Here is a 25,792-nt window from a genome sequence, read left to right as displayed (position 1 = left end):
AATAATTGCTATGTATAATATGACATTTTACCTGAAATGGATGTACAAATGTAAATTTGTATAATTTTTGTAATAATAATATTAATGATAAATAAATTAATAAATTAATAATAATAATATTAATATGCTTTTCATGTGAAGCACAATTTATTAATATAAGTTCTCATATTACATTAAATTAAGTTTTTGTTACTTAGCATTTGGATTATATTTAGAAGCCTTTACTGCGTCATACATATCCCTTATGAAAGTCATTGAATTTGACCTTTCTCATAATATGCATTTTTTCTTTACGTTACAAAATCACCAATTTTAATAGAATTAAGGATAATTCTGATTCTTATTAAAATTAGTAATTTCATTTCCTCAAAAGCATAAGTTATGATGCGATGTGTGCTGTAAAAAAGTAGGTCAAATACCTACCATTTTTATATAATCGAGGATATCTATTTTATATCATTATTTGCCTAAAATAGCCTTTTATCAATACTTTGCGAAATGAACCAGACGTACTGCATTTGATGAATCTAATCCCAATAATAATATTATTCCAGCCCAATCTCGGCAATATTTATTCAATTAGACTTCTGAAAGCACTTTTGAAGCCAAGTTTAGCTATATTAATTATGAATTTGCACACCACAGTAAGTTTAATCGCGGGATAAAGCCACTATATACCCCTATCTACTAGGAATAATGGTTATATAATGAAACTTCAACCCTATTTCTTAAAAACTACAAAATAATAGTCTAGACTTTGAATTATGGTGACTTGAATATAGTATTTTTGGTTTGGTTTGTATCAATTAATTATCAACAAAAATATCGATTTCTCGTTTAGCTCGATAGGGCCACCCAGGGCGAGGGTAGTGAGGCGTGCTATACCTGTCAAACCTTACCATATGGGATGTTCTAATGAATTTCATAGAAGTGTATATGTTGTACCTAATATTTATATATTCTAGCGGTCCGCCCCGGCGTCGCCCGTGGTCAATATTTAGGCTAAAGCCTTTCTCAATAAATGAATAATAAATGAGATATCTAAAACTGAAAGAATTTTACAAAATGGACCAATAGTTCCAGAGATTAGCGCGTTCAAACAATCAAATAAACTCTTCAGCTTTATAATATTAGTGTAAATTCAGTTTTTTTTAATAAGCAGTGGTAGCAAAATGGTTAGGACCTCGGACTTCAAAATCGATAAGTCGGGGTTCGAGACCGCGCGAGCGTGCAAGATATTAATTGATTTTTCAATTTATATGCACAGTATTATCACTGCTCGAAAAGGTGATGGAAAACAACCAGAGGTAGAGGAGATTAGAAATTTACAGATCGTTTCTCATAAATGATGTACAGCTTTGTCTTAAATTTATTATTGTGTTGTGACTTTAATAACGCATAGCTGATATTTATACGCATTATAACTTTTACAGGTTACCGCGTGAACTATTTAGTTAGATTTTATATTTAAAACTACCTTCGCTAATTATATTGTATAGGCAAAGAGGCGATAAGACAATAAGGTACAAACCATTTTGACTAATTTGTATTTAGTGGTGTAAATATGGTACAAAAAAGTATTTACATAAGTAAATTAATAACTACGATATAAGCGTTTTTTCTCATTCCATCAAGAAGCCAACAAACAACGGACGCAGTTAACAAAAAACTTTATTTGCGTGCGAAAATATGTTTTCGAAAAAACTTTTCCGTGTCATTTTGCACACCTGGCCCTATCCTTATTTAAGATCTTATCCCTTAAAACATAAGGGTGGTATTCCCATCTGATTAGGACAAGAAGTTGGTAGAAAGTAAGGCCGTGTGAATTTATACTATATTAGCGCCCGGCGTGCCTCAGGGCTACGCGGTTCATTGGGCAGAACAACCCGTTGCGATTGCGCTATGGTGGTCTACCTCACACGACGCAGATAGCAAAAAATGTGTACCTAACTACTGTATTAAATTTATTAACTAGCTGGAGACTAACGGACTTTGATTCCTTAAAGACTCGGTGACGAACACTTGAACATTAAACATTATCTAAATATCCGTGGTTTCTTATTAAGTTCGAATCTTCTGCTCAGGGAAAAATTTAAATAGAATGACTAAGATTAGTTATGATATTAGTCTATTAACTACTAAAAGTTAGGTGAAACCTAAGCTTTGAAAAGTAAAATTTAGGCTGAACTAATGTCGCTTCTTAACATTTCCATAAATACCCACCAGTGTGGGACGACATTGGGAAATGATTTTTGCATACTGTAGCGCAAAAAATCGTACATTGCGCGAATGTTTGCACCCGTGTAAGTGACCACAATAAGTTCAGAGCAAAAGCTTGGTTACGTTGCATTTGAGCAATGTATTGTTCGATGTGTGGGGGAGCCGGTGGCCCATATTCTTTTCCTTACCCTTCCCAGTCCTTTCCTTTATTCCTCTTTTCAATTCTTTCTAATAATAATATAAATCTTAATCCGTTTCCAATGAAGTCGGCAATCCATTTGTAGAGTCGCTTGGGCTGCAATCGACCTTACAGTTCTCCAAATATTCATGGGCGGTGGTAGCGCTTACAATCAGATGACCTCTATTGCCGACGATGACATAAAAATGTCTCGTGTCCGTTTTGGGGTATATGGGGCAGATACAGAATGGTACATCTATTTCACTAATTGACTTTCTTTACATGCAAATTGGTAATCATGCTACTGTGTCCTGCCCGACCGAGACATTTTTTTACCTCCTTAGTTCATGCGTATACTATGTAAAAGCGCGGTAAAATATTACAATAAGTCATTTATTTACATTTCTATGAAACGCCGATTGAAATCCACGCATATGTTGTACTTTTTTCATTATTTTTATTAAGTCTATATATCAAACAAGTAGTATTATACACAACTACAATAACACCATTTACAGCTCATGAACGGATGAACGAATGGTAATGATTTTTCTTTTGTTGGCTTTGTCGATTGTTTTTGTTTTTAGTAATTTATTTAGGTCTTGAAAAAAATACAGAGTAAATACACTTTTACATACAAACATAAACAAAATAAATTACATTTTACAGGCTAACACACCTTTATAATAATTTTAATTTAATTTATTCATTTTTTTTTCTCATCACATATGAGTATTTGTACAATCTATATATATAAAAGAAAGTGGTGTTAGTTACACTATTTATAACTGAAGAACGGATTAACCAATTTGGCTGAAAATTTGTGCAGAGGTTGCTTGGACCCAGGAGACGGACATAGGATAGTTTTTATCCCGGAAATCCCACGGGAACGGAAACATGCGAGATCTAAGTTTCCTGCGACTAGATACTAGTACTACCTACGGATAGCTAGTATATTGTTAAATCTATTGCTTATTACTAACATTTGTGAGAGACAGAGAGAGAGGTGCCCGAGGTAAGAATGAAATACTTGTGTTGCGGGTCACCAGGCCCCTAAGAATTTACATTACATTTATAAGATAAACAATAAACATTATGGACTTTACTGAAATGATGAGATTTCTTTGATAAACATAATATAATATAAAATACTTATTCTACTAATGCATATATTATATCTGAGTGAATGAATAATGTTGAATGTATGTGTGTGTGAGTATTTATGTGGATGTGTGTGTGTGTGTAGAAGGGTGAGTATGTAGATACATATATAATACTATTGTATTATAGAATATAGAATATGGACATAAAACTATTTAAATCATAACTAACACATTCTAATATTAGCAATTAAGGCTAAGAATTATTTTAACAGAACGATATTATATCTCAGTACATATAAGTAAGTTTTGATAGATAGCAATTGGCTTTGTTGGTTCGAGTTTTTAAAAATAAAAAAAGATCTTCCCGACGGAACCGGAGCGAACAGCTTGCAGCTATGAAGAAATAAGCTGCTAAGTACCTATTATAGCTATTACCTGTGCTCCTACTTTAGGCGTGTTTAAACTCTGAGTTTTTAACCATAGTTTATAGTAAAATTTCCTGTATGCTAAATTTTTCTTCATTATTGCATTAGGTAAATTTGATAACTACCGGGAGCTCAACTTTCATATGGTATTTTATTAGAGAGAGAGTTTTATTATCAAGGGCTTACATCCATCAAAACTTTGGTTGCTCAAGCGATCATTTCGGAACGTAAAAGGCAGTATCGATTCAGATCCGGTCGCACCTGTCGGAAAGTTGATCGTTCGGAAATGCAAGGCTCATGTGTCGTGTCCTGTAACGCGACACGGGATGAGTACGTCAGCTTTAATGAGGATTAGCTGGGAGAATTTGGGGGAATGCCGTGAAAGGAAAAGTGAAATGAGTTTTAGGTATACCTAAGTATGTGAAATACGGAAACCGGTGAACCGTTTTTGAATTTGGAATCCTGTCATTTTTCTATATTACCAATTACTACATTCGAAATTCGAATATGTAACGTTGGTTTGGCAGATTCACTTCATAACGCTTTACTCGATAAGTCTTCATCGATTAAGCTTCAACAACAACAATTAAGTTTTATTTATTCTTCTTTATCTCTCATCCATGCAACTAGCGCCCAAATGAAGTAAGCTATAAGTAATTTTTCCGGTTAAAATTGTACTATAGAGGCCTTCATTTTAATTTCATTACCTAATATGTAAGTTGGTGTCTTATGTACCGGAAATTTTCGTGCAATGTTTGAGAACACTATCTAGCACTTCATGGCAATATTTTTATTATCACTACATACTTTTATAAGAAATCTCTTTTTTGTGCACTTATCGAGTAGTTATTTGTAGGAGCATTTGTAATATTATTTCGATTTACTAATCTTATCTGACATGATGATTCTAATACATAGCGAGGTATTCATGGTATTAATTTTTGGGGTACTGCGTAGAAGCAGTATGCCAAAAATATTCAGCTCTCATAGAAGCTGATGTGAATGTCGTGTCCATTAATGTTACCTCAACCAAGGAATAATAAATGCAACTACTCAATGGTCGACAATCGATCGGAGATTGTATTACAAGGAATTACGATTAATGTTTGATATCCATAAATATAATTCGAGTGGGTATTTCATCTTTCTTCTTGATTCCTTTCTTTTTCTTCGCGATGATATTAACAAATTCCGCATCTGCAAAAATTAGCAGTGCGCTTACCATCAGGCGACCCACCAGCTCCATTGCCGACGATGACGTAAAAAAAATAAAAACACAAAATGTGATATCTAATTCATGTTCACAAAGTTCCCCGCAATATTTAACCTCCGTTTTATCTCTATCAAAAAAAGCTACTGTACCACTCAATTGCAAACAGTATACACCAGGGTGCTTTACAATGCTGACACCTGTATTTGCCCTCCGGCAAGTGAACAGCAATAGGCGATTTGGCTAAGCAGGTATGCTTTTTATTCATTGATCCTGTTTACTTAAGGGTACCGTTTGATCCATAGTAACTTTTTGTAAGCCGCCAAAAAGAATAGAAATATAAATGAGGGAATGAAATATATTGAGGTTATCAATAAACTTATCTACTGAACTAATGTCTTACTATTAATTCTTTTTATTGTGGGAGTCGAGCACGCTTCGGCACGAATTGGGCCAGCTCGCACCGGGGAAGTACCACACCCCCACAGAAAACCGGCGTGAAATAGTGGCATGCCACTGTGTTTCGTACGGTGAGTGGGGGAGCCGGAGGCCTATTTCCTTTTCCTCACCCGTCCCAGTCCATTCCTTCTTTCCTGTCATGAATCCTGTTCCTTTTCCCTTACCCACTAAAAGCGGGCAGCGCATTCGCAGAGGCACTACCTCTGCGAATGTTCATGGGCGGTGGTGATCGTTTTCCATCAGGCGAACCACCAGCTCAGTTGCCCGCTATGCCATAAAAAAAAAAAAAAAAAAAAAAAAAAATTAAATGTTTAGATTTAGATCTCTTTCTTCGTTTTTTTTAGTCAGCTGTTTTCAGTACCTTTGATAAGTATACAAAGTTTGAAATATATCTGTCCACAAAGTGGATCAAAATAAATTCAAAAGGTCTCAGTTGCTGACAAACACGTCTGTGTCGTGGTGTGAAAAAAACTCTACTCAGCTATTTTTGCAAGTATGTGTTATAAATAAAATATGCATTTGAAGAAAATAATAAACTTTGCATTACGTTTAAGAATGATGTAGTTGTATCATAGTCATATATAAATGCGTGCATGTAGGAACTATTGTTATCATTAGATAAAGAATTTAACTGAACATTCATTCCCATCGAGAACAATAACATTTAACCGCTGTAAAATGATACACCTCAATCGGAAATGTAAATAAAAGATAATGTGTGTAATTCAATACTTTATTGCGAATTCATCACTTATCTCTGTGATTCTTCACGATTGATTTACATTTAATCGTTGCAGGGAAGGACGCGTGCCTGCCACGCGCCATTACAAATTCCCGCCATGTCAATTTCTTTTTCTTTTTTTTTAATAACCATGAGCGTGTCATACGCGCTTACTGACAGTGTTATCTCTAAATGACTACCATTTCACCGTTGCATAATCCTTTAAGTAGGAAGATTGTGGTATTAGGAATAAAATTTTCTAAACAATATATGGGGGAATTACAATTATTGTTATTAAAACGTGATGCATTAAATATTCAAAATTGCTTTTTTTTTCAATCCACATCTACTCAATAGAGACCTAATTACCTAGGTATTATCTCTAAATAAAAGTAAAAATAGAGACAAATATTTATCGCTTTTTCAATTAATTAATTAAAATATTTAGTAAAAATACGTATTCCAAAATAAAATAACAGATATTTGTTGTATCGATTTTTCATTGAATCTGCAAATGAAATAAATTCATTTTATTTGCATAGTTATGAATTATATTACATTACAAAAAAAACGTTTTATCTAGTAAGTATTACGTATTTCGATTACGAAATAAAACAACGTAGGTAAATGCAACCGAGCTTACAAAGGGAACTTTACAAACGATCACAATATCAATGCTTTTAATTTACCGCCAGAAGCCGTAGAAACCCGTCAAGTTCAAAATCAATTTCAATATGGCCGCGCTTTTTGCCGCGAACTTAGTGGTACACAAAGCTTTCCTCATTACGGGAAAAATGTTATTATAATATATATTGTCGGTATTTAGGTTACCTGCACCTACTAGCTAAAAAATATAAACGGGTATCTAAGTCTGTCTTTTTGTTATGTTTTCACATCTAATCCACACTTTTTATATACATATTTAAAATAAAAATAAAATGGAAGTATCGAATATCTAAGTAATGTTTTATTTTAAACTTCTTTTTAAAACAACTTCTAAAATGTTGAATTATAGGGCCAAAGTTTCTGATTGTGATATATGGAGTTAATAAATATATTCAGGTATCAGAGGGAATTGACTGAAAAACATTCCTAGAATGGATGGTTTCGGATTTACCATTAAATGTCGGTTTTTAAATAATATATTTCAGTATACTGCTTAGGGAACATACTATTTCATAATACGATAAACATCTAGCTTCGGCTAGGGCTGTTGGAATACGCCTCTAGTCCATATTTACTCGGTTTTGATAAAACTCTGTATATAATTACTAAAAGCTTGTAAAGTACTCCGATAGAAACTAGTATTTTTCATGCTGGATATTCGTATATCACTAAGAAAGGAACAAGGAAGGTTCTTATGGAGAAAAAAAAATCTCAAAACGTTCCTCGAATGAAGCCGGGGCGGATTCCTAGTTACAATTTCTTTTCATTTCATTTTTTTCAATTTTTATGTGTATGAAAGGATCGAATATAATAACAACAAAAAATTTAATATTTTATTATATTATCGGACTGAAATCTCTTTTAATTGGAGTTTAACGAACTCTGCGACGTAAATAAGTTTAACATGCAAGTAATATATTACTTGAAAAAATATTGTTTTTTTTTCTATATACTTTGTTTATTTAAATACTTTTTATTTAAATTAACCAGACAGATTTTAGCGTTAATTTTATATTGTGACGAGTATCCGACCGTCACTATTATGACAACACTTATACACCTCAATATCACTTTTTTGAGTTTGGCAACACAAAATTTTTAAACGTCAGATTATATTGTCGCAAAAATTTCAGTCATATTTTCATAAAAAATACGTGATCTCAGAATAGATAAAAATAATATATAAATTAAAATTGTGTCACGTCCGCCGCTAATTTCGGCTGTGATTGCAAAATTGGGGGTAAAAAAAGGGTTGCATAAATGAATGATGTCGCTGAGGTCGAAGGCGCTTGCACTGGTGGAGGTGTTATTGAGGGTACCGCCGTTGTTTGTGGTGGATGAGTTCCTGAAAATCAGCCTTGGGCTGCCAGTGTCGAGCGGCGAAGAGGTGTCTGTGCTGTCCAACGTCACTGACGACCACGTCGATGTAACAGACGCAGAGGCAAATTATTACGACGCGAATTTTTACAACGCGTTTTTCTTCACCTTCCTCAAATTCCTCGTCTGCTGTTTAGGTAAGTTACCGCAACTAATTTTCTCATTACCCAATGCCGTTTCGCAATTTCTGTCCCCTTAGCAACTGTCGCTTATTTGTAAAGCGCACAGCCTTGTATTTATTTTCTAGATGTCAAAAAATAATATTTGATAAAAATTATTGCTAACTCATTTATCATTGATCTCTTGCGAATTTTATGACCTTAAAATATGAAGGTTACAAATTTTCTCAGACTATACATACTTATTAGATCTATTATTAGATTAAGCCTCTCAAAAAAATACAAGTCCAAAAATTTCATATGTACAAACATAGTGTGTAAATAATTTAAACCTTGGAAGTCAGTCATTCAATCAAATATAAATTGCTCAATAGATTTTGAAGCCATTTAGCACAAATCTAGCAGAATCTAATACTGCACAGTCTAAAAGGACTAAGGTACTAATAAAAATCTAAAATTGTTTACAAGAATGCATACATTGTCTGAAACAGCCTAATTTACATTTAGGTAAATTTAGTAAATAACATAAAAAGTGCTTTTTTTTTAAATTGCATATTACAAATATGTGAAGAAACAGACTCTGGCTAGATATGTTGGATAGAAAAAGTTATAAAAATTGTTATAGAATTAGGAAAATATAGGAATATTTTTATTTTAAAGACATATCCTACTTACTATTTTCTCTATTCATCGAGGAAGCCAGGCTAATGTTTAAATATGTCTTCTTATTTCATAAATCACTAGCTTTCCCAGGATGTAAGATATCTCACCATATAGAGTAGCCTACGTCACTCTAGTACCCTCGCTAATTCAAGTCATAAAAATCATGATATAAAATCGCCTTTTTATGACATAATCGGCATAGTAGCTACCTATATATAGATATAACAAATGGCAATGTTGAAACAAACAAACTCATTACTTAGGCTGCACACAAACACATTCCGGCATGTACAAAAATGGTTGCAATAAAGTGTAAAGTTCTAAAGGAATTTATTAAATAGAACAATAAACATATAGCTCAAGAAGAAAATAAGAGGGCTTGTAGAAAAGATTTGCATTATCGTCATAATGTTTTGTATGTAGTAACTGTGTCCGCCTTGGTGCAATGGTTAATGCGTGAGCGTAGAACCAACGGGTCCTAGGTTCCTTTGAATGGAGAAACTCAAAAAGTCTTGGTCTGGCTGGACACAGAAGACTTTTCGCCTACTTGTCTATAAAGATTAGTGAAACACATATATATACATAATCTATCCCATATTAGGGTACTATGTACCATACCTACCACAGTTCAGTAGATTCAGAGACTACACGTGCCCCTGCAATGTCACAAACTCAACCTTTTTGTAATATAACTATAGAATATCGCTAAAACTACCCAATGGATTTTGATGGGGTTTTTTTAATAGTATAAATTTCATAATATGTACAGTAATAGTCATCAGGTTGAAATTTAATAATTGATGTTCTGGCTTCTTCCTTTTGTTTCTTTGCTTGTTTTGGTTTTTAATTTTTAATTATACCATGAAAAAATTTTTTAATTTTTATTATTCAAAACTAACCGTCCGCCCCGGCTTCGCTTGTTGCTTGGGACAATGGGGAAACCTTGTAATTAAAACCGTTGTTCCTGAGATAAGCGTGTACAAACAAACTCATGAGATTTATTGTCATAGTATAAAAATATGAGATGTGTGTTCAAACTACAGATATGTAAGTACAATACAATAAATATAAAAAGTTTATATGAAGACCCCTCGAAAACACCAGTTGAATATCACGTAAAGCCTGCGCGAGAAAGAGAGAGATTACCCGCTAATTACAGATATTGATTAATCGTTGGAGTGACACACCGCCTTCAGGCATCAGTGTTGTACGTCAGCATCGAAACAGCAAATTACCATTACCATTCCGCCCGACTTGGACAGGAATAAAAATATATATTTAAACGCCCCGCGGTATCACCCGCGTAAGTCCGTATCCCGCAGGAATATCGTGATAAAAGTTGCCTATATGTTATTCCAGTTGTCCAGCTTTCTACATACCAAATTTCATTGCAATCGGTTTAGTAGTTTTTGCGTGAAAGAGCAACAAACACACACACTTTTTATTTTTCTATTTTTATGTATGTATGTGTGTTTGTGTGTGTTAAAATAAATTGATCTTTTTTTATTTCTTTCACACACACACGCACATCCTTATAAACTTTTGCATTTATAATATTAGTAGGAGGGATAGCATTAGTTCTATAAATTAGTTCTTGCATTTTCGTGATCGGATCAGTACTTCCGCTGATTACCCTCTATAAAGTACAAACACACTATGTTAGAAACTTTATCTCCTTTCGATATTTGAATGACCACTTGTGCCAGCTTAAAAAATATAACAAATAAAGTAGCATTCTACTAGTAAAAGAAATTCCATAATCAGTTCAGTACATCCTGGTATCTCCTACATATTTAATACCTAGATAGTATAGACTATCCACTTGACCCGGCTCAATTCGGTATGACCCTGGAGGAAATCAGAATGTTTAGGTATCACTTATGAAAAATGCACCTTTACAGTTCTTAGTAATTTTCGAAAGAATTTTCCTAATCGATCCATCAATCTCGATACTCATTTGGCTCTAGCAAAAATTACCTCAAATAATAATTAGATACAGAATATTGTAAATATTATTTTTAGTTTTCGTAATTTCATTATGAAATGCCTTATTTACGTAACATACGTAATTTATCAACCAAATTATATTCATCCATGTTTATCTGTAATTCATATCCATTTTCTGCTGATGGTGACATAGCACTTTTTATTTCTACACAATAACAATGTAAAATTGTAACGTAGGTATATAATATATAAACGCTGATAAGGAATCCTAGTCTAATTAATGAACGTTTCGGTTCGATTTATAATTAAGTCTTAGAACGAAAAATTTATTGTCGTTTTTGAAATTCCCTTTACCTTTATAATACCTCTATACAAAAGTTTGGATCCGATAAATACTTGATTTTATTATTTTTTCCACGTATCCGTTTAAAATTCGCTGAAAATAAGGTATGTAAATAATGTTATCTATGGCTACATCTTTAGATACATAAATCACCGAAATGTTTGTATGCGCATAACTTCAGAACGACTGCACCAAATTGGATAAATCTTGAATGTGTTTGTGTCGGGACACATTCACACAGACCTTCTATATGAATATAGGGATCCAGGTCGATCCGGACGGTTAATAATACTTAACTTATCACTGTTAACAACATACATTTTTAATAACTTGCGGAAGTTAAATGTGCATTAGTGTTTTGTAGTCTAAGCGATCGCGATGGCACAAAATATCACAGTCCCTGTATTTGACCCCGTCACGTGATAGTAAAAATAATAGCCCGCACTAGTTTCGATAACTGAATGATTCGAAAAAATTTGGTAGACGTGGTGCTAGCGGGTTAGGAATTTTTAAGCAATACGTTCATAATGTATTTTAAAGAAATGTGGAGCAAAAGCAAAAAAAAAAAAGAAAAATAAAGTGGCAGTTTTAAAGGTCTTAATTAAAGAAAGAAGACAAGTATGTTTCCTTCAAACGGGAATTTAACCGTACGCCGCAGACGGATTGTTTTTTTTTTTGTGGATTACGTCGAAGTGTCATTGAACTTTGACTCGAATGAGGTCTTTTATAAACGAGTTTGATATATGAACACGCAAAATGTTACGGGTTCCGATCATGACCTACATGTAGTTGGTTGATAGGTCGGAATTTATTCTTGGTTTCATTAGCTCCATCGCTGGGAACCGGACCTTTGCGAGATTTGTCCCGTTAGGATTTTTTTTGTTGTTTGCTCGTTTCGTTTGCAAACTCGTCGTAAGTGTAATTCGGAATTTGTAAGGATATTTTTAGAGTTGAGGTTTAATGTAAACATTGATGATTTTAAAATCGGTTGGAATGTTGAAAGTACTTGGCTAATTTCATACGAAATGATGTTTTTTGAATGATTTTTTGTACACTGTGGCACTGTTATTCATTCTTAAAGATCACAGCGTGATTTACTTGATCATGTATTTTTCCATATAACTGGACTTTCTCTTGTAGAAAGTCCTGTTAAATGTGGCGAGGAGGATTCGGAGATTAACGAATAAAAGTAAAAAAAAAACTTATGCTGTTTACAAATTGTAAAGTTTTTACTTGAAATTAACGGATACTTCAATCAATTTGTGTGTTTCTTTATAATTAAATAGTATAGAAATCCATTTCATCATTCATCATCCATCAATATGAAGTTCAATTTATGTATTTGGTAGAATAGGTATCTACTAGAATTTGTCCTAATTTATGAAGGTTGTTGTTGGCCTTGTAAACTAATCCTTGTAAATATTTGAATGTATTTATTGCCTTGTAGAATATTCAATTATTTCCATTACCGTTTCATTGAAGACGGACAGGAAGTATGTAGGACTCTGTAAATTAATGAATATTAGCCTTAGTTAAATATTTAAATAAATTATGCAAATAAAGATTAATTCCTATTGTCCTTAAATTGATTGTATACGAATTAAAACCCTAGCTATAATATAATTTATATACAAATCTCAACTAATATTATAAAGACGAAAGACAAGTATTTTTGTATGTATGTTTGTAATGTTTTCAAGCAAGTTTTACAGGTCAATATCGAAAATTCTTTCACATTTTAATTTTATAATTTGCCAACCGAGGAACGAAAAATAGCTTTATATTAATATTTATATTATAACAATTTGATCAATACAGAGCTAACGTAATTTTAAATTACATTTCTTTTTAATACATTGTTAACGAACCAAGGTTTCTCGTTAGACTACGTTCAAGGTAAAGTAGGGATATAATGCAACAGTTTTTCTTCCTAATTGAGGTAAGCTTCATGCAGGAAGCGCGAATTATCGTTTCGTTGCATTACAAACGCGAACGTTACTCGACATAATCAGTTGAAACTAGTATCGTATCCATAGAATCTATACTAATATTATAAAGTTGATGAGTTTGTTTGTTTGTTTCAACGCACTTATCTCAGGAACTACTGGTCCGATTTGAAAAAAGTCTTTCAGTGTTAGATAGCCCATTTATTGAGTGAGGCTATAGGCTATATATGTACCGGGGCGGACTGCTAGTTACTTCATAAAATTAGCTGTAACAAACTTATTTTAAAAGAATAACAGGAACGAGACGTAAGTATAAAGTTGATGAAGCTGGATGGATGTATGGATATGTTACTCTTTCACGGGAAACAGCTTATTGTATCTGTATGAATTAGGTACAGAGATAGATTAGCACATTGGCATACTTTTTACCAAGAGAAAGAGATACTGAGACTGCATAACTCTGCCCGGGCAAACGCATATGAATATTATTTTAAACGATCAAAACTAGCTCGTGACAATGAAAGTTATTCATACAGTTTCAAATGTTTATTATTAATTAAAAATTAAAATTCATTCGGTTAACCTCCGTGTACACTCGTATGTGTATTGTGTTAACTGCGAGGCTATTATATATGTCACTGTGCAATTGTAAACTCCGTTACATTGTAATCTATCCCGTGACGTTGTAATCTGTCGAAGCATTGTTTCGTAACATTAGGCTTACAATTTAACGCATTATTTTTGTTAGATCAATATCTATCGAAGTAAAAGCGTTAAATTGTGAAATGGCATACCATATAATGGGTTACGTTGGATTCGGTCTATTTTAAAATGTACACATTCTCGGGGCTCCATCGACTTGCAATGTGGCTCCTGACGAACACGCGCCAGGTCTAATGCATTACTGCGTGCGATTGTAAACTGATGACGTCACACAACGGCCGGCCAGTCAGGGACAGACTTCGGATAGTTGACAATTTTACAGACGTCAAATTTATAATCTAACAAGAAAATATAATAGATTAAATCGCAAGTAAATGTAACAGATCCCGATTTGTCGACAGTTTACCATCTCGCGAGTTAGATTATTATGTGACGGTTTTTACTGTTTTACGGCGACCTATACGTATAATGTATTTTTCATACGTATTCGATTACAAAGTTGTTCGATTCAATTAAAACTATTTAAAAAAACAACACTCCCTACTCGTAATGGAATTTTACGATGACACTATAGCAAACACTAATTGAATCCTCCCTTTTTTGAATTGTATATTTCCAAATGTAAGATGATATTTGGCAAGTTGTAATTCTTGTTTTTCTTTCTCCAGGATGCATGTCAGCGCTCTGCGTGTTCGTGTTGTACACGAAACATCTCATCATAGTCTACCTCTATCTGATGTCCCTGGGCATCGTGTTCGTCTCCTATTGGACGAATGTGTCGGCGATCAAGCAAATCCAGGCGGTCACACTGGCCGCCACGTCCACGCAACCCTCGGCGAGCATACTCGAAGATATCCTCAACTTAAACTTGAAGAGCCTACTTGATCTAGATGGCCCCGGTATACTTGTGATACAAAACTTCGCGATACAGTTCACGCTATCGTACGTCTTTCGAAATGTACACTTGGGGCCTAGACACCAAACAATCCAGAAATTTCTACCGATCACCTTCATGGCTCCGTCGTTCTTGGCCATGCTGCCAGTGCCACCGAATCTATTGCATCATTCGCCAGTGTTCTCTGCGCTCCTTCCCTTGTTTCTAGTCAAATACGTGCTCTGGTCGTCCGCATATGATGTCATACAAGTTATCTACGCGGGCTACCAGCATGGCCGACTTTTCGTTAGCAATTTTGGCCTATCAGCGCTAGTCGAAACTGAATGGATACGGCTCAATATCCCGTGCGTCCTCCGAGTGTTCTGGGTGATGCGAGTCGCTGAGCACGCTATGTTACTACTCATGGACAACTACGACGAAGATACTGAAGAGGGTTTAAAGGTTTCCACTTTACTAGCTGTCCAGTCCCTCGCCTCGATGGCTAAATCTTTGCTAGTAACCGGATGCGAGACCATCACCGCCGTCCTCGGTATGACGTCGGTCATCTCATTCTTCTGTCACTACATCGGGAGCTTCTTCCAATGGATTTTGTTGACTGACGAAGAAGAAGACAAGAGTATTGGGACAGTATCTGCGATCCTGTTTTATATCCTCGCTCTACAAACCGGACTCACCTCACTGAATCCAGAGAAACGATTCGTTAGACTGTGCAGGAACTTCTGCCTGCTATTCACTGCGCTCTTGCACTTTCTGCACAACATTGTGAACCCCATGCTAATGTCGCTGAGCGCCTCTCACAACCCCAGCACCCACCGACACGTCCGAGCTTTAGGCGTCTGCACTTTTCTGATAATTTTCCCGATCTCATTACTAGTGTATCTGTGGTCGCAGCACACGATATCCACGTGGCTGCTGGCCGTGAGCGCCTTCAGCATCGAAGTCATAGTGAAAGTTATCGTCAGTCTCATGATATACTCGCTATTTTTAATAGATGCGTACAGAAGCACATTCTGGGAGCAGTTGGACGATTACGTATACTACATACGAGCCTTTGGCAACACGATCGAATTCTGCTTTGGAATCTTCCTATTTTTCAACGGCGCCTGGATCCTCTTGTTCGAGTCGGGTGGAGCGATTCGGGCAGTCATGATGTGCATACATGCGTACTTCAACATATGGTGTGAAGCTCGGGCCGGCTGGTCCGTGTTCATGAAACGGCGAACCGCCGTGAATAAAATCAACTCGCTGAGAGAGGCTTCCGTTGACCAGCTCGACCAGCTGGACGACGTGTGCGCCATTTGCTACCAAGAAATGCACTCGGCGAAGATTACGCGATGTAACCATTTCTTCCACGGCGTGTGCCTGAGGAAGTGGCTCTACGTGCAGGACAGGTGTCCGCTCTGTCACGACATTCTATACAAGATAGACAACGATCCGAACAAAGACAACACCTCGGAGGCTAGCAACGAGGAAAATAGCAACAATCAGAACATACTTCTCGAAGACGAAGACCCCGACCTGCTGCTCGGTGAGGGCGTGAGATGACTGACTGGTGAACACTCACTCAACTTAGAATAAAATCAAGTTTAGATTCGTGTTTTTCAGTGGTATTTTTATTTTGTATAGTAAGTTATTGTTTTTATTGTATACGTTAATCAGGTGGATGCTGTGATGTAATAGGGATTAAATTTTGTCTCGTGATGGAAGCTCGGCGTTATGTCAGTGTGACTCTTAGTGCTAAGTCTGGACGCTTTTTGCGCTGTTACCATTTCCTATGAATGTTTTATGATGTCTAAATTGCTAGTGCAACTAACTTTATGTGCAGAGGCGTCGTTTTCACGAGCGCATAGAATCCATGACCATTGACCATAGATATCAAGTTTATAAGACGAAGAGGAAGGACTTTACATGGTAATTTAAAGAAGGTTATAACGCTTCGGTTCGTTCTACTGACAATTCAGTATCACGAGGTTACTTCAAGCCGACGCCTCTGACTACTTTCAGATGTTATAATACGCGAAGCTATTTGTAAATAGTTTAGAAATAGCTTTTAATATACAGAGTCTAATTGATAGCAAAATGAAAAAATAGTAATTTTCTCACTAAAATGTAAATAAACTATAATTTAGTAGTACCGGGTCGTTATTTTTTTTTTTCCTTTAAAATTTTACTACAGACATTACGTCATATCATTAAAATGACTAAGCATAATAATCTATTTGTTATGAGAAAATGACGATAACAATGTGCTGCCTGATAAATTGATACTTAAACAACATTAATTAAAGTAGACATTATTTTTATCTCTGTAACATTGTTTTGTAGAAAAAGTTGGTCATTCTGAATCAGTCGTTTTTACATTGCTTCAATTTTATAATTTAACAGTCTCTATAGTGTTGAAGGTTCAGGGACATCATTCAATATTGTTTTTTTTTATTTATTCATATTTATTCTTATTAAACATAATTCATAAGACAGATTACAATCTTTCGAGTAAGATTATTATTTGAGGAAGGTTTTTACAATCTTACATCGACACATATAAGAAAGTGGTGCTACACTATTTATAAGAATCAAACGATTGTGTGCATTTTTATGTTGAATTTGTCTCAAATTTCATTTAGTAAAATATTTACAATGAAAAAGTAAATTCATTTACTTTTTTTAATTTTTAATTTAACACACAATCTGCGTCTTGTAGACTTGTCTACGGTCTACCCGTAGTGCTATTATAATACCTACTCTGTTTTTTATTGTCTATGACATTGACTGCACATGTTTACTTTGCAGTTGCATCATGAAAAAAAAATATTAAGAACGCAGGATACTGTATGCTCATAGAATATCTAAGGATACATACATTCTAATTATTTTGAGACAAATTATGTCTAGATAAGAAAAAAAAACTGATCTCAAAATCCTACAAGCACAACGATGAAGAGGTTGATAAATAAAAAAGACAATCGCAATAAATAGATTTATTAGTTAAATATAAGATCCTTATAATTGGACAAGAGGTAGTAGTTGGAGACGCGGCAGTTGGTGGACGTGCGCACGACGGTCGTGCGGTCCGCGCGCTCGAAGTTCGCCTTCACGATCTCGTAGTAGCGACCGTCACTAGGCAACAGTTATGGAAGATAATCATACATTGACATTCATTGGAGAGAAATAGGTACTTGGCTAAAAAAGTTTTTATTAAATATTGTAAAGGTAACTTTTTTTGATTGTTGAATGATTTAGATAGAATGAATAAGATTGGAGCATCATGGGAAAATGTTTATTAAAAATTTAAACAGAAAAAATTGGACCGTAAGGCAGGATTCCTATTTCCTAACCGCTCCGTTTGCTTAATCGTTCGTGTATCGTGTATCTCATTTATAAAGCATTTCAATGCTATTAAAAATAAAAAAACGTATTTAAGCAGTTTAGTAATCGTTTCAGCCGTTTTAGATTGGAATATACGATCAAAAAATTGCACTCGTACTCATAATTATAATGTTATTGCTTACCACTTCCGTCCTTTCTAACTGCTTAAATCTAGTAACCAAATCTAGTCAGGAATAATATGGAGTACCACAAAGGTGTAGACTGAAGCCACTGCTATTCCTTACATTACTAGCTGACTAAACAAAAGTCATATCGCCCGCATAAATTTTCTTAATTTTTATTCTAATACATTTATACAAATTTCCACCAAGTGGGATCATATTGTATTCAAAGTTATAATCTATTTGTTAACAAAAAAATCGGGGTAATTTAAAATAACAAACCTCAGAACGAGGCACTTCAGTTTGAGGCACTTAACTCGCAGGATGTCAATAGCCTTTTGGCTCTTATCGCTGAAACGCAAGTTCTCAGGGTCCCAGCGCAGTTCCAATCGTTCTAAATTGGGACAACTGTTTGCTATACCGTCCATTAGCTGAAAAAGATAGGTTAATTTCTTCTAAAACAACTGAACACATAGAGCATGAAAAAATAAACACTACCCAGCCATAAATTGATAGAAATGTGGAATTCATTTGCGGAAACTAAGTGAATATTTGAATAAATTTTTATTGCATTCTTCTGAAAAAAAAAAAATTATCTAGTCACGAACTAAGCAAAACTTATTGAATTGAATAACTGACAACCATAGACATTTTAAATACCAAAACATTTGGAAGATATTTTACATCGTAAAATGTTTTGTCAAAAGTATGTTTTATAATACATTAGTCAGCGTGACTGGCCACAGTGCTATCGAGTTTTTTTATATCTTAAGATTAATGCTATACTGCCTTTCTGAGTGATTCGTTTCTTTATACTAGTTCTAAATGTAAATTGGCAAATTTCATCCCTAAAAATATACTATCGAGATAATTACGTGCGAACCAGCTCAGTTAGCTATGCCATAAGTAAAATATTTTATATATATATATATATATATATATATATATATATATATATATATATATATATATGTATAAATGTCATATTTTTATAAATCGGCTGTTATAATTTTCATTTATATTTATTCGGAGCTGTAACCAAATTATTATTAATATCTCTATTATGAAAGGTTTTAATTACCTGGTCCACGTGAATATTAACGCCTAATCTTTCTTGAGTACCCATTATCAGAATCCTGAAAATTAAAAGGTTAAATAATTAAGCTATCTTATTTTCATACTATTTTTATATCAGTTCTTTGTGAGATATTTCTATAATAAAGTGATAAGACTCTCAATTATTCATTTTTTATTGTGTTTAATAAGCATGCGATTATAATTGTAAAATATAAGTTTTGTATGTGAGAGACCAGCACGGTTCGGCACGAATTGGGCCAGCTCGTACCGAGGAAGTACCACGCCCCAACAGAAGACCGCCGCGAAGTAGTAGCATGCTACTGTGTTTCGTTCGGTGAGTGGGGGAGCTGGAGGCCCTCACCCTTCCAGTCCTTCTTTCCAGTCGTCAATCCTTTCCTATTCCTTTGCCTTAAAAATGTATGCGATTTAATAAGGGTTAGCCAGGGCTCCATCTTAGGGCCACTAAGCTCGTAGCTACGCTACATAACGTGGCTCTATCTATGTTTAGTTCTGTCAATTTCGCTATTATAATTGGGTTTGTGTGTCTAGAACGATTCATCCTGGATGTTGATTAGCGTGTTGTATATGTTTTAAGTTCAGATAGGTCCAGCACTGTCTGTGTAATGGGTGTTGATTTGTTGAACACGAGTACAGAGAATGATATACCGGCTATTGTATCTATGATATTTGTAATGTACAGTTTGTGTATATGATGTTCGTGTGGTGTGCGCGGGTGTGCGGGTGCGCGGGTGCGCGGGTGCGCGGGTGTGCGGGTGCGCGGGTGCGCGGGTGTGCGGGTGCGCGGGTGCGCGGGTGCGCGGGCTCACTTGGCGTTGGTGAGCAGGTGCAGCACGCTCTGCCAGAGCTGGTCGGTGATGTGCGGCATGCCGCTGAGCGCGAGGCCGGCGAGCTGCGGCCCGGCGCGGCACACGAAGCGGTGCAGCGCCTCGTCCGACAGGTTGTCCGACGCGTCCACGTCCAGCGCCACCAGGCTCCTGCGCGCCGCACATACATACATACATACATACATACATCGCACACATAGCGCCCCACCTAATGCACTTCAAGAGCACATTACCTATACTCTATCCTACTAATCCTACTAATATTATAGACTAACTGCGCCTGCGCATTCATAATATTAGTAGAATACGAAAGTTTGTAAGGATGGGTGTGTTTATTGTTCTTTCACGCAAAAACTACAGAACCGATTGCAATGAAATTTGGTACGTAGATAGCTGAACAACTGGAATAACATATAGGAAACTTTTTATCCCGGAATTCCTACGGGATACGGACTTACGCGGGTGAAACCGTGGGGCGCATCTAGTATACAATAAAACAGTAACCAGACCATTTCAGTACAATTTAAATTTTGTTAAATAGTGTGCATGTGTAAAAAGTTTTTTGGTTATCCACATACGTATCCGGGGGAACAACAAATACTAATTCGTCATTAAATGAAGTGTGATTGGATAGATCTTTAAATATAAAATATATTCATTTCCTCAGGTATCATAAGTCTCTAAATAGTTTTTTTTTTTTTATAATTACTTAACGACATAAGCCTTTAAACTTTTTTAATGTGATAGTACCTCACTTTCGAAAATACACAAAAAAATACAGTTTTCCCCATATACATTTGACCACATGAGTGAAGCCGCAGGCAAAAGGCTAGAACCAAAATAAATAGACACATGATACACCCACAACATAAATCCTCACCTAGTAGTACCGGCTTCTAGCCAGGCCTTCAGCACAGTATCATTAAAGCCATTAATCTGTCCGGCGCTAAGGAACCTCAAGTTCTGAATCCTGCTCAGCATGTCAATAAGACATTCTGTCGAGAGGTCTGTGGCGGTCACATCCAGCTCTTGGATGGAAGACTTCTCCCATTCCACTTGCATCACGTACTCTGACTGGAGACCTGGGCAAGATAAATAATAAATTCGTCTCGAAGGATCAGAATGGAAGATGGAAGAAGATGGATATAACTCAACTAATAGTACCAAAATGGTCTAGCTTTAATGATTATAAAAATGAAGATATGAAGCTCATAGACTAAATTATAATAGAATAAATTAACCCTGAAATGGAGCACAAACATATAAAGGAGTAAATGACAAATCTTGAGATAATTGCTGTTTTAAAATAAGTTATATATAATCTATCCATAATATAATACTCACTACATCCATTCATAAGAAGGCAAGTGAGTCTACGCGAACGCTGGAACAGGGTTTTCATGGTGGAACCAGTCACCTTGTTGCAGTAGTTCACAGCAAGGCATTCCAGCTGGAATTTTTTTTTAAACGATTGTCTTAATAGTATATTATAGTTAATGAGTAAATACATGAAACGATACAAAACCAGACGACTAGTAAAATAGAAAACTTACGTATCGTAAAATCTATACTAACATTATAAAGCTGAAGTTTGTTTTAACGCTGTAATCTCAGGAACTACTGGCTCGATTTGAAAAATTCTTTCAGTGTTAGATAGCCCATTTATTGAGGCTAGCTCAATCTCTAGCCTAAATATGTACCACGGGGGAAGCCGGGGCGGACCGCTAATATTTTATAAGCTTTGCAATAGGTAGTATGCGTGCCAACAAAATTAATGTAATATTGTCCTAAGTCTTAAGATTAAGTCTTAATTATTATTTAAATCCTCACAAAAATCCTATAATAAATTAAGAAAGCATGTCCATACAATTAAATACCAACCTGAATACAATTAGAACTGAACGCGTCGATATGTGAGTCGTCCACAAAGTTTATACCAAACAAGTTGATGACGCGCAAGTTCGGCGTCGCAGACTTCAACTTGTGCACGTTTATGACTTCGTATATCTCTTCTTCTTCTTCTTCTACCTTCTCGTATGTGCCTGGAGAACCCGTGAGTGGTAATCATATTTTGAGAGTTTGATTTTTCAACGAAATACGTGTAAGTATCCACTTGGCGGCTTTAAGTATTTTCTGTCAGAACTTTTACTTTATCAAAAACAAAATAATGTGTGGAATACATATTTACTGTTAGGTTATACGAATTTATTTGAATGATATGTTGTAAAAGTTGAGGCTATGAATATCTTCCAGAGTTATATGCACTTAATCAAACGCTTTACATAAAACAATAGTAGAATTAACAAAACTTCGCATAATATTCAAATTTGTAAAAAAAACACGCAACTTTTATAACATACTCACCAATTAAGTGAAGAATTTCCAAGCCATTGATGAAATTATAGATTTTTCTCATGAAACCTTCCATGAAGATGACCTCAGAGAGACAGATGCAGAGATATCTCAATTTTGTGGGGAACGCCTGCATCTCGGAGAAGTCATGCAGTTGCATGGCTGAAATCAACAAATGCAGAAAATTTTAGGCATTTTAAAACGATATCAGAAGAAATCTTCATAAATATTAACGAATCTAAATCTTGTTCTGGTAATAAATTGTATATTCAGATTTTGATAAATTAATTGTCCTCCATGATTATATATCAGGGTTATATTACCTGTACTGAAGTCCAATAGCATATGCGTTAAATTAGGACATTTTGCTGCTAGCTCGTGGAGCACCGTGTGAGTGATCAGCTCTATAGGTAGTTCAATGTAGCGAAGTGATGGTCCAAACCTGATGGATATTAGCGCCAGCAGGGATTCCAATGATCCTGAAAAATATATGGGGAATTGCGTGTTAATTGTATATATTCCCTCAGTTTTCAATCTCTTATTTTTTGCAATTTCAGTACCACGATCTGAGAATATTTATTTTAATTTGGGCATTTCACAAAAGTTTTAAGTCTGGAAATGTGATGGGAAAGTTATACAGAGAGATTTATATATGTAATTGGTATTCTTATACCAAACTCTCCAGAATATTGTGTTTATTTTGCGAATTCCAAAGCATATTTTTACGTAAATTGTATTGTGGTTATGACTGATGTGAATGCTTCGGTGTTAGATTAAACAAATTCTAGTAGTAGCCGGAATTGCCTATATGTGACATCCTGATAATATTGCCATTTCTTCTTCCATACAATTTCATTATGTGAATATTCAAACTGTATTTCAGAGGATTTCTTTTAACATTATTTAATGAGGATTTCCACATTTGCAGTCATATACCTAACCCTCTTCTTTTCTTTTCAACTTGCCCATATATTTGGAATTTTTACACAGAATTATCCCGTAGAATAACACTAACCTACGTGCAATCCAGATATCTCAGGTCGCAAGCTCACGTGAGTCCACAGCTTCGTGTCGTATGCGACCATCCGCCAGCGCTTGCACACCGTTGCCATGCGACATATCTCCCGGTGCGTCAGGTATGAGAATATGTTCAATAACACCTTGTCTGGTAGCTTTTCTATCGTCTGAAACGACGTTATTTTTCGGTTACTTATGTTCTGGGATCGTGGGTTGGTAAGATTGAATGGTTGGGTATTTTACTGTTAGTTGCAATTATGGTGAAGATTGTGCTGTTAGACTTATTTTCCTACTAGTTTAATGAATAAATCTAGATGTAGTTTGGTACATAGATTATCTATGCATAAAATTATTAATGGTACTCTTATAAAAATATCTATAGCCAGGTTCACAATTTCCGCATATGTGTTGCTTGGTTATATTATTATATATAATATTGTATGAAAATATACGTTAAGAAGTTTTAATCGGCGACTTAATCAGAAGTCGTAAAAATTTCTTTCGGACACTTTTACTATTAGTTACCCATATACCTAGTTTAACTGAATAAAACATGTAGTAGTGTGAAATCGGCTATGATGTTATTGATCCTATAGGTAACGTAGGGTTAATAGAATGATAATTAGCGCCATCTTTAAATTCGACTAGGCAATTAACAAACACATCTGGCATTTAGTTTAGTTTATTTTTAGTTTTGAGCACTTTCAATTTCGTGTGATAATTTTTTTTCAAATGAGAAAATTAGCAATTAAAATATAATAACAAAGTCAATAATTTTTGTGTTACATTTTTTATAATTACATATTTTATTCTTTCTTTATAATTTAGTCTGTTTCTAATTTACATATGAATGGTTATGAGGGAGTTAGAAATATAAATAAACACGATCAACTCCATATAGTTACTTTTTTATTGTATTATTAAGTAAAAACTATACTCATTCAATTTTACGCAAGCGTTTCCTTCATACATAATCACATGTGTACATAAACAGATTTTACCGTACTGGCGAACGGACTCCGCATTCCACCTTCAGTTAAATACACCTGGCTGGCTTCAAGAGCCAGCTGGCCCCACACATCAGTTGGTATATCCATCACTTATATCAACAAAATATCACAATAACATGAAAAATGCAGTTAAAATCGAAATCAACTAAACTTGATCCGTTCGAATGTCTACGGGCTAAGAATATGCTGTAGTTAATTTTGGAATCATCTGGGTGGTGTTGCAATGTGATGATATTTCGAAATGTATCGTTTGCTTATACATTTTTTCATTTTTGTATTAATAACTAACATAATTTAATAAAAAATTACATTTTTTATTTATAAAAACGTCGGAGTAGTGTAACTTTTGCTGAAAATAGGTTAGATGAAAATTGTTACTTTTGGCGGGAATTTTGAAAGAATGCGCGCGGAAGGTCGACCATTTTGTTTGTTGAATAATTGAAGAATGATTATATTTTCATATATTGCATAAACATTTTCCTACAGTGTAAAATAACTATATTATTAAGTGAAAACTTAAATAATTCTTTGTTGAATAACGGGTAGATCTTCAATTCTTCTTCAATTGAATGAGTTTTTCTATGATAGAAACAGTTACGTAGTAGGTAGGTACAATCTACAGTACATATTATATTATCTGTACAGTTAAGTATAAAAAAAAACTACTTATACTCAATATGGGAGAGAAAAAAAATATATATCACATATAGAAATATGCCAGATTTTAAAGGAAAAAAATTGCCTAACCGGTTATGAACGTATCAGCGGCTAAAATTTTAAAAGTTAATTTTTTATAATTCATTGATTATAATACAATAAATAATATAATGTCATAACAGATAACATATTACTATATGTATCATATGTAGGAATATATACTTATATCACACATTGTAGTACTAGAACTGATTTCTAAACAGTTTCTACACTAACATTTTAAACTAGATGGCGCGGTGTGAAACTTATCTCAAAACTTTGACAAACTAGAATTATTAGACCGGGAGATGGTGACACAAATTACTAGGTCATTTGTACCAGTATGGCGGTTCTTCAGTGGTCTAATTACGT

The 25,792-nt window shown here is 34.8% G+C and overlaps 2 protein-coding genes across 4 annotated transcripts in view; one reads left to right on the top strand and one right to left on the bottom strand.

Annotated features, from left to right (window-relative positions):
• Nucleotides 1–8,071: 8,071 nt before the first annotated feature.
• Nucleotides 8,072–17,015, top strand: LOC119837808 (protein TRC8 homolog). Its single transcript, XM_038363570.1, has 2 exons — nt 8,072–8,496; nt 14,709–17,015. Exons 1-2 carry the CDS (start codon nt 8,247–8,249, stop codon nt 16,478–16,480), a joined length of 2,022 nt encoding a protein of 673 aa, XP_038219498.1. The 5' UTR covers nt 8,072–8,246; the 3' UTR covers nt 16,481–17,015.
• Nucleotides 17,016–17,898: 883 nt separating this feature from the next.
• The window catches only part of LOC119837810 (F-box/LRR-repeat protein 2), an 18,177-nt gene continuing 10,283 nt past the window's right edge, over nt 17,899–25,792 (bottom strand). For 2 of the 3 annotated variants that reach the window (XM_038363576.1, XM_038363575.1), the window contains 10 exons: nt 23,713–23,881; nt 23,021–23,176; nt 22,710–22,859; nt 22,227–22,387; nt 21,690–21,795; nt 21,226–21,427; nt 20,328–20,495; nt 19,505–19,559; nt 18,706–18,854; nt 17,899–18,052 (listed from right to left, as the gene is read on the bottom strand). In XM_038363576.1, coding sequence (XP_038219504.1) covers nt 17,917–18,052; nt 18,706–18,854; nt 19,505–19,559; nt 20,328–20,495; nt 21,226–21,427; nt 21,690–21,795; nt 22,227–22,387; nt 22,710–22,859; nt 23,021–23,176; nt 23,713–23,881 — 1,452 coding nt within the window. In that variant the 3' untranslated portion in view covers nt 17,899–17,916. Of the gene's footprint in view, nt 18,053–18,705; nt 18,855–19,504; nt 19,560–20,327; nt 20,496–21,225; nt 21,428–21,689; nt 21,796–22,226; nt 22,388–22,709; nt 22,860–23,020; nt 23,177–23,712; nt 23,882–24,715; nt 24,888–25,792 lie in introns of those variants that run through there. The other variant, XM_038363573.1, reaches the window with a different exon arrangement.

This window comes from Zerene cesonia, chromosome 29 (assembly GCF_012273895.1).
Source record: "Zerene cesonia ecotype Mississippi chromosome 29, Zerene_cesonia_1.1, whole genome shotgun sequence".
Taxonomy (NCBI): Eukaryota; Metazoa; Arthropoda; class Insecta; order Lepidoptera; family Pieridae; genus Zerene; species Zerene cesonia.
The sequence above is the reverse complement of the archived record's forward strand: the minus strand, read 5'-3'. Positions and strand labels throughout refer to the sequence as shown.

Excerpts from the sequence above, each read along its gene's own strand:
- LOC119837808 (XM_038363570.1), top strand. The coding sequence starts at position 8,247 with ATGATGTCGCTGAGGTCGAAGGCGCTTGCACTGGTGGAGGTGTTATTG. Across the intron at positions 8,497-14,708 it reads ATTCCTCGTCTGCTGTTTAG|GATGCATGTCAGCGCTCTGC; the intron begins GTAAGTTACCGC and ends TTCTTTCTCCAG.